Here is a 17,696-nt window from a genome sequence, read left to right as displayed (position 1 = left end):
GGGGAGGGGCAGGGGCCTTTCTGGATGGCACGCCATGATCTGGAACCCCAGCCATCTTGTTCCACCTGTGCCTGTTCTGCCCACCCCACCCACCCATGCCAGCATCCTTGCCCAGTGGAAGTGCCCCCTCCAGCATCTCCCTGCCCTTTGTCGAGGAGAACTCCACTAGACTGGGTGTCCAAGACAGAGAAAGTCCCAACCCCCCCGCCCCTGTCTCCCCACATCAGTACAGTCTGGAGAGCTTGCCAAGAGCAGATTCTTTATTAATTTCTCTTTTTTCTTAAAAAAAAAAGTATTCCTTCAGTATAAAAAATAAATATTTTAAATATGACATTGAATAAATAAAAATAATCTGTCAGTATGAAACATTCCCACAGGGTACATTCATCAAAGAGGAATTTGTCCCTCAGGGCCAAGTCCTATCCAGTAGAAAGGAAGGAGAGAAACACAGAGGGACAAAATGGGCTAGCAGTGTGGACGGGAGAGATGCCCAGGTACTGGGATCGAGGCGCAAGGGTGGGGGTGACCCGAAAAGTGGGGACATCTGTACCATCTGAAGGGAAATTCTCACTTGATTCTGGCCTCCAACCCCATAGGCTCCGTCTATTCTAGAGAGCCAGCCAGGTGGGGCTGGGTTCCTTGTGAAGAGGGGGCAGGGGGCATCCCCAAGGAGGAGGCAAGGAGAAGGGGGGAGGAGAGGCAAAGAAACCGGTGGTGCTTTTTTTGCTTAAAATGTTTTTTAAATAAATAAAAGTTCCCAATACTCCTTTCTCCATCAATTGCCAAATTATTTGTCCTACCCCCTCCTCTGCTGACAGCCTGTTCCTCCTCCCTACTCTTGACCCAGGATGCAGGTGTGGGTCAATACCAGCAGATGAAAAATGAGGAAAAGGACAGCTTCCTGCCCTGCAAAGCTTTTTCTGCACAAAGGCTCCATAATTTCGGGCTGCTGTGCAAAGTGGTCTGCTGGACTGGTTCGAGAAAGGGTGTGGGGGATGGGATGGGGATTGAGGAGCAGAGCAGGAGATGGGGGTGGGGAAGGGAGAGGGCAGAGGCCGTGGGAGCGAGGCAGAGAGGTGGTGTTGGGCCCAGGGGAAGAGATTCCCTTGGTCCTTGAGCCTCATACCCTGCCCAGGTGGGCTCAGCACGGTAGCTGGTATACTTGAGGGGACGGGATGATGGAAGATCCAGCTGGCCCAAGCCTTCTGAGTCAGGTTCACCAAGGGAGCAAAGTGCTGGAAGGAGGTAGGAGGCGAAGACACCGGATGAGGGTGAGTGTGACCCAGATTAGGACAGCCTCAGAAAACCTGTGGCTGTCATGGTCTCCTCTGCCACCTGCCACAAAACCACCTTGCCCCCACCCTACCCCCACCCCTGCTGGCTGCCCACCCGCCCCCCTGCCCCCAGGGTAAAGTGCTCAGGGAAGACAGAGAGGTGCAAAGTGAGTGTAAAGTACCATAAGAGCATTGGCTGAACTGCTAGGACCGCCACCCGCTCAGGGTTTGAGAAGAAGCCAGAATGTTCCTCTTAGCAGCTGCCCCAGCTCGGCACCCCCTCCCTTGCTCCCAGACTGGAGGGCGTTTCTCCACTTGCCTGGCCCCAGCACAAAGGAAAGGATCGGGTTCCCTGCCTGGGAGCCCAGACATGGGTGGGGGCGTGGGGGGAGGTGGGGCAGGAGGGACCACAGCTTCCTGGTCGTGGGCCCAGGGCCTCCCTATCCTCCTCTCCAGAGCAGGGAGCTCCTCCCTGCACTGCTCCAGCTTCCCAGAGGTCCACCCAGGCCCTCTGGCCCTTTGTGGGTGTTTGGCCCACCCGAGCAGGAGCTTCCCCACTGTGTGCAAGCATGCTGGATGCTGGCTCAGGACGGTTCCAGAGCCCCTTGCTGGTCTAGAGACAGCATGGGAACAAGGAAACAGCAGCAGAGCGGGCCACCAGGACTGCCTTACCCAGGGTTCCCGGGCACCCTCTTAGCCGCGAATGTTACCCCTCACAGCACAATTCCAAGGAACTGCCAGAAAACACAGTGTTGAGTGAGCCCCCTGGAGCCAAGCAAGATGGCGGCCCTAGGAGAAGGCCCCCAGGCCATCACTCCACAAGCCCGCCCAGCCTGCCATGAACCCAGGATCTTGATATCCCCAAATCAGGCCACGGTTGAGATGGGGTATGGAGGCGGGTCCCCTGTCCCCCACCCAGGTGACCAGTTCTCTCCGATCCTGACTCTCTTTTGAGCTTCACCCGTAAGGCTTCTTCTACTTGTAAAATCTTTGACTTCAGGACCAGTCCCTGTGAAGGCTGGGCCCTGGCTCTTCTATGAGACATCGTATTATTTCTGTTGAGTAGGAAGCAGGGAAAGGGAAACTTACTTTGCCATTTAAAGCACCAATAAGTTAATATAAATAGGGCATCATAATAAATAGACAATCGTGCTGGGTCAGACACACAGCACTCTTGGCTCTCAGGCTTACTAAGACCCTGACCTCAGGTTCTGCTGTCCCCTTGTTCTAGGAACCAGAGATGGCCTCTAGTCCCCATCAAGTACCTTTGTGTGACCTCACGGGACCTCCAGGGGTCCCGGATGTGAGCTGCCACCCTGAACTACCCAGTTCTTCCCATCCCTTCCCATCCCTTACAGACCCCGGCCCAGAAGGAAGACTCTGGGTGCCCTCGGAACCTCTTCACCTAACTTTGCCACCTCCCCAAACCCCACCTCCAGGTCCAACCACCAGATCCTGGCCATCCTGGGCTTCAGGAAAGACTGTAGGGAAGGAGAGCCTGCGAAGGCTCTCAGGACCTCTCTACCTTCCCAAGCCTGAAGGTAGCCTCTCAGCCTCCCTAGAGGCCTGAATCCCAGTGAGCTCTTTCTGGAACTTTCTGTTTCACAGTCCAGTCTCTAAGCCTGAGCTCTCCGATCATGCTCAAGAAAAGGAATATCTTAAACCAGAGCTCCCCTTTCTCTCTTCTACTCACTATACTTATAGGGGCCCAAGGAGTCCTCTGGATCCTAGCTCCTCTGGCCTGTTTGAGCTCGGTCAAACTTTCCAAAGACTCCGGAAGGGGCAGCAAAGGCACCGATGGTGGTAATTCTGTGGATCTGACCCCTGCCGTCGGGCCCCACAGTCAGAGTCACCATGGACAACTTGTGCAGTTTTCTCACAAAGCCCCTAGCCAAGTGGGCCAAGTGGGGACAGAGGTCCAGCCCACAATCCCCTCACCAGCCCAACACCCTGGTGTCTGGCTGCAGTCTCCCACAGGAGGGGACCTTCTCCTAATTGGCACTGCTTGGCTTTATCACAGCCCACCCTAAGGGGAGTGGACTGGCCAGGAACCCTCGGGGGTCTGCCGGCAGCCCCCAATTTGGCCTGGCGATACTCTGGGCCATGGCCACAGTCTGAGAGCTGCCTGAGCCTAGGATCTCAGGGTGTTCCCTGCAGGCTTCAAGACCTCCCATCTAGAAGGCCTGGGCCACCACGGCAATGACCTGCTTATACTTCCCCAGGAGCTGACAGCCCAACTTCTTCTTCTGAAAGACGTCTTTGCCCGAGGTGTCAGGGCCATAGGCCACGTCCACGTGGGCCACATGGTACTTGTTACACAGGCGGCAGAGCACATTGCTGAGGAGGCCCCGCAGGATGTCCGCCGTGGCGTTCAGCTTGCTGTGGAGGCTGAGGGCGTTGGGATTGAGGACCTTCTGGTCCCGGGTGATGTTGCCCAGGGAGGCACCAAGGTACGCGATGATACGGTAGAGCTCCACGAGCCGTGTCTTCTCTGTGCCGTTGGCGTGGAATGGCGGGAAGTCTGTCACATTGGGGCCACACAGCTTGTCCAGGTTGTTGGGGAACGGCTCCCCCTGGGCCGTGTACTGAGGAGCAGAGAGGGAGAGGGGTGGTGACGTTGGGGGTGGTCAGGGTTGAGGGTTCCAGCCCTACCGCCAAGCCTCTGGGCAAGCTCTTGGGTCCATTTCCTGCTTCTGGCATAGAGACCCAGCTACTCGCCCTCTAGGCATCTCAGGAGCACTGTGAGAGCCCGGAGTAATCAATGGTGTGAACGCACGTGGTGAAGCATCAAGGGACTCTCGTCCCCCTCACTCAAGATCGTATGGGGACGGAAAGGAAAACACCCCGTCTCACCTTCTGTGGGTGTGCCACACACACTTGCCCTTTCACCCACCGTACGCGCCTTCTTCCTGGACGGCTTTGCACCCCAGACACCCACAGCCCACTTTCTCTCCCAACAGCAGCATCTCCCCAGTCACCCCTCTTCCTCTCTGTCCCTCATTGGCCTCCTGCTCCACGTGGTGGAGGAATGCCTAGACCAGCAGTGCCCAGCTTCCCGCTTTTCCCCTCAGCTCTGCCCAGACCCAACTGGACACCTTGGAAAAGTGGCTTCCAGTCTGAGCCTGGGCTGGGGGAGGGGCACCCCACGCCCCTGAAGCTGTGGCGGGTAGGGGATTGTTGTTGAACCAAGCCCTTTCCCCATTCTCTCCTGCCGGCTCCAAACTCGATCTCTTCCCAGGCCAGCCCCACCAGCCCAGGTCTGTGGAGCCACACCCCCCACCCTCAGGACCTAGAAGGGGGGACTTACATAGAGAATAAAGAGAGCATTGGCACTGCCATTGAGCTGCGCCAGTTGGTTCCTGATCTGGTTCATGAGGTTGCTGTGACATGGGTGGCGGGTGGCACAGGTGGCGTTGACTGGGGTGATGGGAAGGGGGGTCCCTGCTCCGTGTTTCCAGTGCAGAACCAGCAGCAGGGGCACAACTCCTAGGAACACGCAGGAAGGAGCCATGAGCAGGGTGGCTGGGGATGAGCAAGGGGGCTCGGAGCAGAAGATACACCTCTTCTCCCCAGGGACACCAATGCCCCCCAGCCCACCTCCAGCTCTGTCTTCCCCAGGCTGCTTCTAGTTTTCATTGTCTCACTGCATCTGTTTCTGTCCAATTCCCTCTCTCCAGATCTCTATCTCTGCTTCTCTCCACTCCCTTGTTTTTTCCTTCTCTCTCTCCTGAGAGGAGGAAGGGGGTAGGACATGAGCTATTCCCACCTGCTGGGAGCTGGGTCCAGCATGACAGGAACCATCCAGCCCTTTCCCTCAGGAAGGCAAAAAAACCCTGAGGCTTCCTGCCCCCCTCAGGCTGGAAGACACTATGCCCCAGGCCCAGCAGGTCTCAAGGGACAGAGAGGTCCCTATCTTCCCACCTCACAGGATGGTCCAGATTCTTGTGCATTGCTTCATGCCCCCTGGTCCTTTGCAGGAATTAGCTCCCAGATCAGGCTCCCATGGGAACCCGGGGTTCGGAGGTGCGGATCTTCTGCGGACACTCTTCTCCCTCCCAAACCTGTCACTTGATTCCTCTGGGAGCTAGGGGCAGCAGACCAGTGAGGCTGGAGAACCGGTGAGGCTGGGTTTGGCTCCAAAAATTCTGCCACCCTCCCCCATCTCTTCCATTGCTCTTCTCCCAATGGGGCCATTCTTATATTTAGGACCCTCAGCTCCACCCCAATTCTGCAATTCTGCCCCCCTCTCTAACCCCAAATCATCACTCAGAATTTCCTGTCCCCCAGACCTACATGCCACCCCCCTCTTATCTACCATTTGCCCCAGGCGCCAGGTTAGGACAAGGAGAATCCTGGGGTCCTGCAGGCTTTCAGAGCCTTGGGGAGGGAGAGGAAATGGTGCAACCAGAAAAGAGAAAAGGGAAAAAGGTCGCCGGCAGCCAGGTGGGCGGAGGAGGAAGGAAAGTGAAAGGTGACAGGAGAGCTGGGAGCTGTCCGGGCCTGTTCTGGGTCGCCCCTCCCCCCAGGGAGCCTGCTTCCCTGCTTTACTCTCTCCGGTTCCCTCCCAGGGGCCTCTCCCAGTGGCCCAGCAGCAGGAGCTAGGGGCAGCAGACCAGTGAGGCTGGAGAACCGGTGAGGCTGGGGTGAAGGGGGGCGCTGGAGCACTGGGATCTCCCCCGTTGGGGCAGTGGCAGCCTCAAGTTCACTTCTTCTGGGTCCCCTGTTCCTCCCAGCATCCCCAGGCAGCACTGAGACCCCGGGATGGTTGGGGGGCCCCCACAGCCCCTGCTCACCTAGCAAAAACCACAGCTTTCCAGGCACTAGCAGATGGAGGCGGCACCTGCTTCCGTCCTGGCCGGAGTTTGCAAGCTGCTCGGAGGTCGCTGCGCCTCCCTGGGAGCAGCCCGGGACGCGGTTGGAAAAGAGAAAGCGGAAAGACAGACAGACAGACAGAAAGAAAGAAAGAAAGAAAGAAAGAGGGAGGGTGAATCGGGAGAAAGCAGAGCGGGAAGAGCACACGGGAGAGTGGCAGGAGCGAGGAGGAGGAGGAGGAGGAGGAGGAGCGGGAGGAAGACTGCGGCGGCCCCCTCCCTCGCCCGCCAACCTGCCGGCCCCCGGACGCTGAGCGCGCGGTGCCGGGACCATGTGCCTGCGCTCGCTCCCGGCCGCCACCCAGCGCCTCCAGCGGCCCGGGCCGGCTGCACCGGTGCCCCAAGTGTCCGTGTGTCTTCGGCGAGTGGGTGTCCCGCTCGCGATCGCCAAGTGTCCCAAGTCGCCGCAGCACCCTCCGTGGGGCGCGGAAGCCGGCGCGGGGCGGGTGGATTTACCTGCCGCCAAGACCTTCATTATGGGCTGGACTCCAGAAGGCTTTGGAGGAGACCTTAGACGCGGGCAGTTTTCAGAGGTTCATGCTCAACGGGGAATTTGCCTGATTTATATACTGGAGCCTGTGTTGTAAGACAGAGAGAGAAACAGCTATATTTAGCAGGGATCCCCGTCCAGGAAGTCGTTTGAGGTGCATCATAGGAAATTATGAATGGAAGAAAGTGAGAGTGGGGGGGGCAGTGAAGGGGGAGGGTGGAGAGAGCAGACTTTTTTCCTCTTCTAAGAATTTGATTGATAAAATTATAATGAACTCTTCAACAAAACACCCTGTGGTTTTCCTGAGTGGCTTGCCCTAGGAGTTCTTTGAAGTTGGGGAGTGCGAGGAGGGTCCCGAGGCTCCAGTCATCAGGGTCCCTGGGGCTGCAGGTGCTCCAGACAGCCCTGACTCACCTGGGTTTGGGGAGGTGGCTCGACACTAGGCAAGCAGATGGAGGCTGGCCCCTGTGGCCCCGTGATCAAGGGATTTTGGGGGCAGGGGGGAGGAGGCAGTCTGGGGCTTGGCTGAGAAGGAGGCTCCAGGAAGAGGGGCTGGGGCCCTGCTTGGACTTTAGACCGTAATAAAGCAGAACTGGAGTTCTGTGGGCACCTCAGACGTAGCCTCCTCCAACCTGCCCATTGCTACTGGGGCCAAGTGGGGCTTCGAAGGGCACAGGTTGCCCAGAGTCCCACGGGGTCAGACCTCCTGACCACCACTAGCAAGCCTCCATTGCTGATACCTGTGAGGCTGGGGAGGAGCTGGGAAGATAGGGGAGCAGGGAGGTTGCGGTGACTCAATTCTTGGGGGACAGCCTAAGGAGGAGCTTCTGGGAAGGTGTTGTGTGTCGGGGGTTTACCTAAACTTTGTGGTCCAATCTCCCCCTTCAGGGAGCATTTCCATTCTGGAGGGACACCTGGAGCAGAGACCCGGGGAGGCTTAGCGGATCAGACCCAGGTTTCTTCCTCAGGATGCTGAGGGCCTGGCTTGGGAGAAGAGAAATAGCTTGCCCCAGCCCCCAACCTTGGAAGCGCCCTTGGGCTCAGAGAATAATGGTAACCCCCCAAAAAGGTATTTCTAGAGTCTGTAAGGCAGGGTCACAAATAAATTCTGGTGTCTATCATGACCAATTAGATTCATAAACATGTGAGGACAGGCAGGAAGGAATGGTGGAGACTAGGGCAAAATGAGCACGGGACTCCTCCCCACAGAAGGCATTTCTAAAAAATGATGTGAAGAACACCTATCTGGCACCGTACTGTCTCCCCAATTTGCCAGGGCCACCCTCTGTCCCATTCCCCTGGGGAGCTCACCCCAGCCCTCCGGCCTGACTCTAACCAGGAAACAAGGCAGAAGAGTTGGTTTCCTGAGGCAGGGAGACCCACCACCTTTCTCAGGCCCCTGCTCAACCCCTCACCCATCCTCCATGCATGCTCCCAGCTCCTGCCTCTTGCCACATCCCAGACCTGCCCAACCACGCGTTCCTCCCTCATCGTGCCAGGACGAGCCCTCGTGCCTGCTGCGGTCCCCCTTCCCCCACACACACTCTGCCCTATCCAGGCTCACTTCCCCCATGTCCTAGGAGGACATGGGATGTGGGGTGATAAACCTGCCCATCCCAACTGGCACTTCCCAGCAGGGAGGAGGCTGGTAGAGTCCAGACTGGCTCTCCTTCCTCCTCCCTCTCCCTCCTTGTCTCTTCCTTGGAAGGCCCTAGAAGACCCCTCCTGGCACTTGCCCCTCCCATACACCTACTATGGGGTCCACATACACCCCCAGGAGGCCCACCTACCCCTGCCAGGCTCAGGCAACCCCACGGCACAAGACACCCCAGCTTACTTCCCTCCCCACTCCCCTGACAAAAAAATCCCCCCACTCCTCTCCTCTCCCGAGTGAGGGCCTGACACAAACACGGAGCACGTGAACACAAATGCTGGGCCAGCCTCCAATCCTACCGCCACATCTCCCAGTCCCCTGTCACCTGACTCAGCCTGGTGCTTCTGCTGTGGACCCCTCTATGGGTCCCCTTGTTCCCCCACCTGAGACACTCTCTAGGTGCCCTGATTCTCCTGGAGGCTGCCAGCCCTTCCCACCACTCTCCTGCCCCTGTCTCTCCCCTCCAGCCTTCAGAGTAGACTTCCAGGTCCTTGTACTGCATCCCGGCTCCCTGGATCCCATGCCAGCCCTACAGTCCACCCCCAGTCACCATGTAATCTCAGCCCCACCCCACAGGAAACAGGAAGTGGGGGCAGAGTCTAGAAGTCACTTAACTCCCTCCCCAACTGGCCCTCCCATGCCTCAGTTTCCCCTCTCATGGTACCTGACTTGGTCCGTGCTCCCCAAGAGCTGTGGGCCCCTCGGCACCCTAGGCCCGGCTTCCCTTTCCTGCCCATGTCCAGGCACCACCTGCTCTGGGCCTCTGAGGGGAAGCTCGGGCAGGGTCTTGGAGCCGCCAGGCCGAGAGCTGCCTGCAACGTGGCCTTAGTCCCCAGGAATCGGCCGCCCAGACCGCACTCCAGGCCTGCTCTGGTCTCCCGGAGTTTGTTTTCTTCCCTCCCTCTCTATGAGCTTGTGTGTGTGTGTGTGTGTGTGTGTATGTGTCTGTGTGCGCGCGCGCTCGTGAGTGTGTGTGTGTGTGTGTTTTCCCCTCGGCTTCCTCACGGAAGGCATCCTCCCTTCTTGGCTGCATGCTCCCGGGGTTGTGACCCCAGGCCCCACCCTGGAGTGGCAGCCCCAGCTCGGCCCCTTCCAGCTGTGACTTCATCTCCAGGCTGTCCCGCTCCTGCACACAGGGCCTGCTGGGGATTTGACCCGCCTCAGGGTGAGGGGGACCATCAGGGTCCACATGGGGCCCTTTTCTGCCGACCAGGGCCCTGCCAGGTCAGGGCCCCAGGGTGCTGTCTCCAGGTGGCTGTGCCCTACTTTGCTCATCTCCCCTCTCCAGGAAGTAAGCCCACCTGTCGGCCTTCCCAGGGCCCCGAGGGGCTCTTTCTGTCCTAGGTACTCTGCCATAGGCGCCCACCCCCTCCTCCTTTTCTGCAGCTTCTTGCCTGCTACGCATTCGCCCTTCCTAGATCATCACAGGTGTTTTATTTTTCAGATGGGGAAACTGAGGCTTGGAGAAGTGAAGCCCACTTGCCCAGCTCTGTGCAGAGGCACTAGAGCAGGGTCTGGAACCCACACCTCTGGCTTGCAGGCCGAGTTGAGACCGCAAGCACCTCCAGCTCTGAGAGGAGCAAAGGCTCATGAAGAGCACATAGGCTGCTTCTTCCAGGATGTCTCCCCTGCCCACAGCTCAGACCAGCTTGAGTCTGCCTGTTCCTATCTCTCTGCTCTCAAGCGGAGACAAGTCTTCTTCCTCACTCCTGGAGGGCTTGGATGGGGTCTGAGCCTCATTCGTACTCTTGACAGCACCTGGCTCAAGGTTACACCAGAGGCGATGCTAAGTACTTTTTAAAAGCATTTCACAATTTCCAAAAGCCGTCTGGGCCAAATGTCTCGTGGAGAGACCCTGTGGAGCTCTCTGGTCTGAATCGTGGACTTTGGCCTCAGTCAGCACGTTGGAAATTTGGTTTTGCCCCCTCTGAGCGGGGGACTTTGGGGGACGTGAGCAGTTCCTGGCCTCAGTTTCTCCATCTATGAAATGGGAACAATGGCACCTATGCTGTGGGTTGGCCGTGAGGTGTGGGGCTCTGCGCATTTCTGGGCACTCCACAAGCTCTCAACAAGTCAGCATTTATTCTTACCAAGTGAAGAACCTCACCTCACTGGGAAGGAGGGGCTTTTGTCCCCATTTTAGAAAAGAGGACACTGGGCACACTCCGGGGCTGAGGAGGGAAAGCTGACAGGAACTGTATCCCCTCTCCTGATGGATAATGAGGAAGGACACCCTTATAGGCTCCAGCTTCTTCAGGGACACCCCAGACAAGATAAAACAGGTCCTATGGGGGGATGGCATGGCACCACTCGCTCTCCTCATGTCCCATCCTGGCCCCTGACTCCCCCTCCCCTCCTCACCCCAGGCCTGAGCTGAGGACAGCATCTGACCCCAGGCTCACCGCCCCCAGGAACTGATTCACCCCTAGGCCCCATCTGAGAAGGAAGGAGACATAGCTCAGCTCAAAGGGGCTTGAATCACCAGCCGCCCCCTGCGGAGCCCCGGGGGGGGGGGGTGATGCGGAGGCGGGGGCCAGCCCCCTGCCTGCCTGTCTGTCTCTTTCCTGGGCCTCAGGGGCACTCAGGGGAGAGGGCAGCCCGTGGCAGTGGCCATCAGCTGGGGGACGGCTGGGAGGTACCCTCACAGTCAGGCATCCTGTGTGGGTAGCCAGTAGTACTTACTCACCAGGTAAGCAGCTCTCTGGGCATTGGGGAATTCCCCAAGACCAGTGACCCAGAAACAGAGTGCTCTGGGCAAGCCCCACTGCCCAGGCCAGCCCCCACTCCTTCCTTCAGCATCCCCTCCCCTGTGCCCAGCGGAGATCTCAGTTCTCTGAAAACTCAACGGGCAGCTGCTCTTAGCCTCTGGCAACCCAGCCCCTGCCTGGCCTCGATTTTCCCACCTGGAAAATGAGCACAGGAGAATCAGATGGGCCCAAAGAGGCAGTTGGAGGTCAGAGGCTGTGGTCCAGGACTAGGGCCGGTGAGGGGTGGCCAGAGTTGGCAGGAACAGCTCAGGAATTCTGGCACAGCCCTGGCAGTTGGGAGTCCTGTCCAAAAAGGCAAAAACACCTCATTATTCGACACTTGAGCAATGAAAGTGTCACTACGCCTGTGGTCCCAGCCTGCACCCTGCAGCACCACGAAACCATCGTGGACTTTCCTGTGGCCCCTGGCGCCGCTTTGCAAGTCAGCCGTGGGCCAGCCAGGGCTAGGCTGGGGGTAGAGCCTGTGGGTAAAGGTGCGGCTCAGAACCAGGAGAGCCTGGATTCGAACCCTCCGCATACCACTTACCAGCTGTGTGACCGGGGGCCACCGGGCCCCTCTCTCAGAGCCTTGATTTCCCCTCTGGAAGTGGGGAGTGCTGTGTGTGGTGCTGCCATGAGGGGTGTTCAGTGGGAAACACAGACAATGTGCTTAGCACACCATGGTCATTCTAGTCGGAGCTCTGAGTGGTCCCAGGAGGGGTTCAAATCCCAGCTTGAGTCAGGGCCCTGGGTCTGAGAGGCCAGGAAGGGCTCCTGGGTCCTCTCAGTCCACAGAGCATGGGGTGGCTCCTGGGGGGTCAGACAGCCTTTGAGAACCTTAGCAGGAGAATAAGTAATACTTCCCGCCTCAGTGTCCTGGAGAGCCCAACTGTCTTTGAGACTCTAGAGGCCCGGGTTCTGGGATTATAGTCTGCTCTTTCTCACCCTCACCCCGTCAAATCTCTGGCAGGGACCAGCTACACCCCTCAGGGCCAAGCACAGGCCAGAAACCATCCTGGCCTGCTGCCAGCTGCCCCCATCATTACCCGGACATTTCCTGACTGGTTCTGCGTCAGGAATCACCCCCCTGGAGGTGAATCAGAGTGACTGCATTTTTTCTTCAATTCTGATAGAAATTGCAAGGGAAGCAGCAGCCCACAGAGTGCTGATCACATCATTGGCAAGGTCAGAAGCCAGCCTTCGAGGCCCACACTGTTACATGAAGCCCACTTCTGCACCGGGCTCTGCCCTCAGCATCTCTATCTTGAAGATGGGCTGCTCTCCTCTCTCATCCGCCATCAGCATGGTCTCTGTGAGCACCTTGACCTCCTGCTCTAGGTGCTCCCGCTGGCCCCGAGACCGGAGCAGGTGGGATGGAGAGAGCAATGTTTTCACGCTCTGGGTTTCGGAAGCCGGCCACTTAGCAGCTCATGGATTTAATTCAGAGGGCTGCCGCCAGCACTTTCAAAAAGGAAATGGAAGAGCCAAATCACGGGGCATCGCCCAGAGCAAGGGCAAGTGCTCCTCCACAAACTTTTTTTTTTTTTTTTTCCGTTGTCTCTATGTGTCAGCGGCCACATCACCCTCCCGGTCGCAAGGTGCGATGTGTTTCTAACTGCGGGTCGCGGTCAAAAACGTTTGTAAGCCACTGGTATCGATGATGAAAGCCTGGCCCTGAGGGGCTGAGGAGTGTCTTGCTCAAATCAAGGTCACTCAGCAGTTGACAGCATGGGACTCAGGACTTCCATGCCATCCTGCTGTCCCTTCCAGTTCAGGATCAGGCAGGAGGTGCTGCGGGCGGGTCGGGGCCGGGCCGGGTGGGGCGGGGCGGGGCGGGGCAGCTGCTCCTGGTATGGGCTGGAGGCCTTTCATCACCCTGTGTGGGACAAAGGCCCTGGGTGGGGGGGACCCAGCCCCTCACCTTCCACTCCCTTCTGCAGCCTCAGACCCCCAGCTCCCCGCCCCACCCTGCCCCACCTGGGTGGGGTGGGGATAGTCACGGGCCTTTCCTCACTCCTCCAAGGGAATGCTTCATCCTCGCCACAGGTGGCAGCAGGAGGAAGTGGCCAACGTGTGCCCCCCCTCCTTCCAAGGTAGCCTCCCACCTGGAGACTGAGTCTGTCTGGGAGCACCTTCAGGGCATCCCATGGGTCTAGGACTGAACGAGCATTCACACGCGAGCATGCATGTGTGGCAGGGATCTGTGTGTGTTGACCGGTCCGTGCTGGGCTGTGTCTGATCCTGTGGGCATGCACACGTGTCTGTGCTGGTCTGATCGCTTGTGGGAGACAGCTGAGGCATACATATCTCTGGCTGACTTGGTGGCCCTCTTTGTTATTATTGTGTGGCTGTGTGAGTGACCGTGAATGTGAATCCTGCACGAGCATGTGTCTGACTTGGTGTCTGTGTGAGTCTGCGTGGCAGGGAGGGTTTCTGGGCCCAAGTAGTGAGGCATGACCCCTGCCCAGGCGAAGTGTGTATGTGTGTGTGTGCGTGTGTGTGTCCCAAGTGTGCCTCCAAAATCCCTGCCCCTCACCCTCCAGCTCCCATCCTTGGGAACTGTGTGGCAGCCTCACGTCACGGGGGCCACCAGCAGCTGGTTTCCTCCCCACCCCGCCCCAGGCCCCCCTGCCCTGGCCACCCTGACTTTTGGCGCAGGGACAAAGCTGATGTCAGAGCTGAGCTGACAGCTTCCTTCTCCCACTGGATTTTCCAAAAGAGAGAGACCACAGCTCGGCTCCTATTAAATAATCGTGGCGGGGGGGGGGGGGGGGAGGATGTTTCACTCAATGATTTCCTGAACTCAGAGGCAATAAACAGAACAGGAAGCAGCCCCGGGGACCCACTCAGCCTGAAACTGGCCAGCCAGAGGTGGGGCCCAGCCTTCCTCCAGAGTCAAGCTCACTGGAGCCACCCCGACCCGACCCCAGAGATGATGTCAGGGAGGCAGGCAGGCCTTCTCTCCAAACTGTCCCTCAGTGCCTGTAGGGACTGAGGAAATGTTCTGAGGATGGTGGGTGGGAGGTGATAAGATGGATAGAGTAGAGGGGGCCCCTCCCAGTGGGTGGAGAGGATGGAGGGAAAGAGGCCCAGCCAGAGTTGGACCATTGTCTTTCTTGGGAAGAGAAGAAAGGGGGAACTCCTTGAAGTCAGGGGAGGGACAGAACCAGGTAGGGGAGCAGCTCGTGGGGAGCAGGGAAGACAAGGCCAGGCATCCCCCTGCCTCCCTCAGCCAACCTGGAAAAGATGACTGTCTCCCACAAACCCAGCAACTTTGGACCACTCCAGCCCTGCTTCCTGCCCTTTCTGGGGCACACTGCAAACCCCAAAGGCCATCAGGGGGCTCTCTCCCATCCACATCCCCCAAAACAAACCATTACAAAGTGCTGCCTGGAGCCCCCACCTCCAAGAGAAGCATTTAAATCCTGTTTCACAGACTTGGAAACTGAGGCTCAGAGAGTTGAAGGTTTGCCAGAGGTCACACAGGGTGTGACAGAGCCAGGTCTCTCCCCCACATTCCCCACATCCCTACAGGGTTCCTATAATAGAAGCCAGGATGGGCAGGGTTCTCTGGCAACAGGGGACACAGGGGTCCCCAGGATGAGTCTTCCCCAGGGAGCCCCTCCTTCTGCTTGGGCCGGCCACTCAGCTGCTTATCAGCCACAGGACTCCATGACACAATCCTGCTCTGATCTCCTGCCCAGTGGGGCCCCTTCCACCCCTGCCCCTCCCTTGGACCCCATTTCCGCTTCCTCCCTTTCGGGGTGGGACCAGGCCTGCCCCGGGATCACAGTGGGCTGTTTGGAGAGCCGGTATGCCTGCCAGTCACTCAGCAGCCAGGAGCTCCCATGTCCACTGTGGCCAGCAGGTAGCCAGCAGGAGACCCTCACAGAAGGAGGAAGGTGGCCCGCAGTTCCCCATCCTTAGAGTCCCTTCTGAGAGCCCACTTACCTCCCAAGACCACCACGGCCTCTCCTGGCCTCCGGATCCCCACTTGTAAAGGGACTATGTTAGGAAAATAAGCTTGGGGGGGGGGAGGGGAGTAGGTGGGCTCAGCCATCAGCCAGACCACAGATCCGGCTGTAGGTCAGACACTTACAAGCTATGGCCCTCAGACAGGGGGCCTTGTCGCTCAGACATTTACAAAATGGGACTTGATGTCATCAGCCCATAAAGGGAGCAACACCCTCTGGAGGATATGCTGGAGTTACTGATACTAACTAGCTGGTAAGATTTCACAGGTGGGATGCAGAGAAAGAAAGTTGCTTTTCCAAGGCCACAGGCCACAAGCAAATTAGTGGCATGTTCCCCAACAGCATGTGGGCGGCCTGCCTCACTTGGGACTCCCAGATGTGGGGGAGGGTCAGGAACCCCAAGTTTTAGTCGCCATTGGTTGTGAGAATTCCAGAAAGAAGCTTTTTGGCGTCTTGGCTTCTCCAGCTGTAAAACGGGTCTAGAGAAGGCCACCAGCCTCCAAGAATCTAGAAAAGACTTTTTGAGGTGTGGACTTTGGGGTCTGGTCATGGAGGAAAGGGAAATCCTTCCCAGGGGCGCCCTGGAAAGCCGGGCCCAGCGAGGTTAGGGCTAAGTGTCCGGCTCCTGGCCCCGCGTTCTCCTACACCCGGCGGCTTAGGTCGGTTCCAAGCCGCGGGCTGCAGCGCCCCCCACTGCCCAGCCAGCGGCAGCCGTCTTGGCCACAGCACCACCGAGCCCCACGCTGGCGTGGCTCCGCCAGTGCCTCCCCCAGGGCTGGGCAGGGCAGGGCGGGATTTGGGGATTGAGGAAGTGGGCGGGGATGCCGGAGGCTCGGAATGGAGGGTAAGCAGAGGCCATTGGCCCAGGCAGGAGAAGAAGACGACACTCGGAGGGGTCCTCCAGGGGCCTCGGCCTGGCCCAGGACCTACCCGGGTACGGAAGGGGACAGTCCTGAAGACCGGCCTCAAGAGGGCGGCCAAGACCGCACTCAGTGGGCCCGGGTGGGGGCGGCGCGCCTGATCCAGCTAGAAATCTGGAAGGAGGGAGTTGGGGAGATCACCCTCTCAGGCCCCAAACCACCTAGTTGCCACCTGGGACAGGCCCTGGGTACCATGTGCCCCCATCCCGGAAGCTTCTCTGCAGTCAGGAACTGCTGATGGCAAGATTGGGATCCAGCCCCTTCTCAGATATTTGTGCCAATGAGCCCCCTCCTGCGGTGCCAAGCTGCGCACAGACTTCAGTTATTTTTTACTTTTTCTTCACCATGGCCTTGTGAGCTGGGGCTTCCACAATCAGGCCCATCTTACAGAGTGATCAGAGCAGAGTGGTCGAGTCCTGTGCTAGTCCAAGGTCAAAAGTGTAGGGACCATGACCTTGACTGACCACACACCCCAGAGCCTCCCAGGAGGGACTTGACTTTGTTGAAGACTACTGCCCTTCTCCCCAAAGCAGAAGCAGGCAGGGGGTACCCCGTGACCTACCACAGCCCTTCTAGAGGGACAGGGACCCTCCGCCTGCCACATCTCCATCTGAGGAAAAGCTAGGCTGCCACAGACTCGGAACCCTTTACTGCCCTGGGATAAAGGAAACTGGGGGTCCCTTGGGAACCCAGGAATCAAGACCACCCCCCATCCCCACCCAGAGAGGCAACCCCTTCGGGATCACGCAATGCCAGGATTCTGGCCTCTCCATCTAGTTCTCTCTCCTCTGCCCGTCCATGATCTTTAACCCTTCAGTGATCCATGACACTTTCACATCTGGTCTGTCTACCTTACCTCAACATCCTTGGTGAGATGGGCAAGGAACGTCCTACCACACCCATTACACAGCTGAGAAGACCAAGGCTTGGAGAACCGTGGGGGTCACTAAGTACCCCCCCAGACATTGGAGGATTTGCCAGTGCTGAGGATAAATTGGGAGGCTGGCAGCTACCCCCCCTACCAGCCCTGCCCCATCAGGGAGGCTTACCGTGCTCTGCACCCATGCAGGACCCTCTGGAGTCTCGCAGGTGTTTTCTGGGTCTTCAGGAGGACACCATCGACTTCAGGGCCAGGACCCCTCTGCTTCCCTCTCCTGCTGAATCTTCTCTGGAGACAGCTCCTCACACTGCCCCCCACTTGACTTCCCGTCAAGTGCCGGGTGGCCCTGAGGCTCCCCCCACTTCCACCCCACCCCCTGGCGGAAGGGCTGGGTGCAACAGGGGCAGAGAACCCCAGGCTCCTGGCCAGCCTGCGCCTGATCGGTGGGACAGGGTCTTTGGGGTGGCCAGGGGTAAAGTGGGGCTGGGGGTGGGGAGGGGGCGACCCTGTGCCCAGCACCCCTGCCCAGCACTGCGTGGCAAGGCCGCTGGGACCTGAGTCACAACTGACTGGGCCGCGCCCAGCCTGCCTGGGTGACCCAGGCCAGCATAAGGCGATGACTGAGCAGCCCTCCGCATGACCGGCCGGGGTCGGCCTTAGGTGTTTTGACTCAGACCTGCCACAAGCCGTGTGCACCAGGGCCATGCCCCTTGTCCCCGTCCCCAGGAGAGTCACAGGGCCGTAGCCACCCTTCCCCTCCCCCAGGGCACAGGTCCCCCCAAGCCACCCCGCGCTGTCCCGGCACCCACCTCAGAACCCCAGAGTCACCTGTCCCATCTGGTTGGCCCTCCTCCACAGGCTCCAGGGCCCCACCTGCCCAACCCAC

General features: G+C 58.7%; 1 protein-coding gene across 2 annotated transcripts; it reads right to left on the bottom strand.

Moving 5' to 3' along the window:
- Nucleotides 1-242: 242 nt before the first annotated feature.
- On the bottom strand, nucleotides 243-17,504 carry LIF (LIF interleukin 6 family cytokine). 2 transcript variants are annotated; one of them, XM_059140136.1, is made up of 4 exons: nucleotides 16,980-17,504; nucleotides 6,602-6,721; nucleotides 4,582-4,760; nucleotides 243-3,859 (listed from the first exon to the last, which is right to left on the bottom strand). In XM_059140136.1, the coding sequence occupies exons 2-4, from the start codon at nucleotides 6,618-6,620 to the stop codon at nucleotides 3,449-3,451; spliced, it is 609 nt and encodes a 202-aa protein (XP_058996119.1). In that variant the 5' UTR covers nucleotides 6,621-6,721; nucleotides 16,980-17,504; the 3' UTR covers nucleotides 243-3,448. The 2 variants fall into 2 exon arrangements, with proteins under 2 accessions (XP_058996119.1, XP_058996120.1); XM_059140137.1 differs by lacking the exon at nucleotides 16,980-17,504 and adding an exon at nucleotides 8,954-9,127.
- Nucleotides 17,505-17,696: the final 192 nt, after the last annotated feature.

The sequence above is a fragment of the Mustela lutreola genome, chromosome 11 (genome assembly GCF_030435805.1).
Source record: "Mustela lutreola isolate mMusLut2 chromosome 11, mMusLut2.pri, whole genome shotgun sequence".
NCBI classification, from domain to species: domain Eukaryota; kingdom Metazoa; phylum Chordata; class Mammalia; order Carnivora; family Mustelidae; genus Mustela; species Mustela lutreola.
This window is presented reverse-complemented; position numbering and strand designations above follow the sequence as displayed.

What these genes read in the sequence shown, in the direction of transcription:
- LIF (XM_059140136.1), bottom strand. An exon ending in ATGCTCTCTTTATTCTCTAT is followed by an intron (nt 3,860 to 4,581) that starts GTAAGTCCCCCC and finishes TCTGCTCCTCAG; the next exon opens with TACACGGCCCAGGGGGAGCC.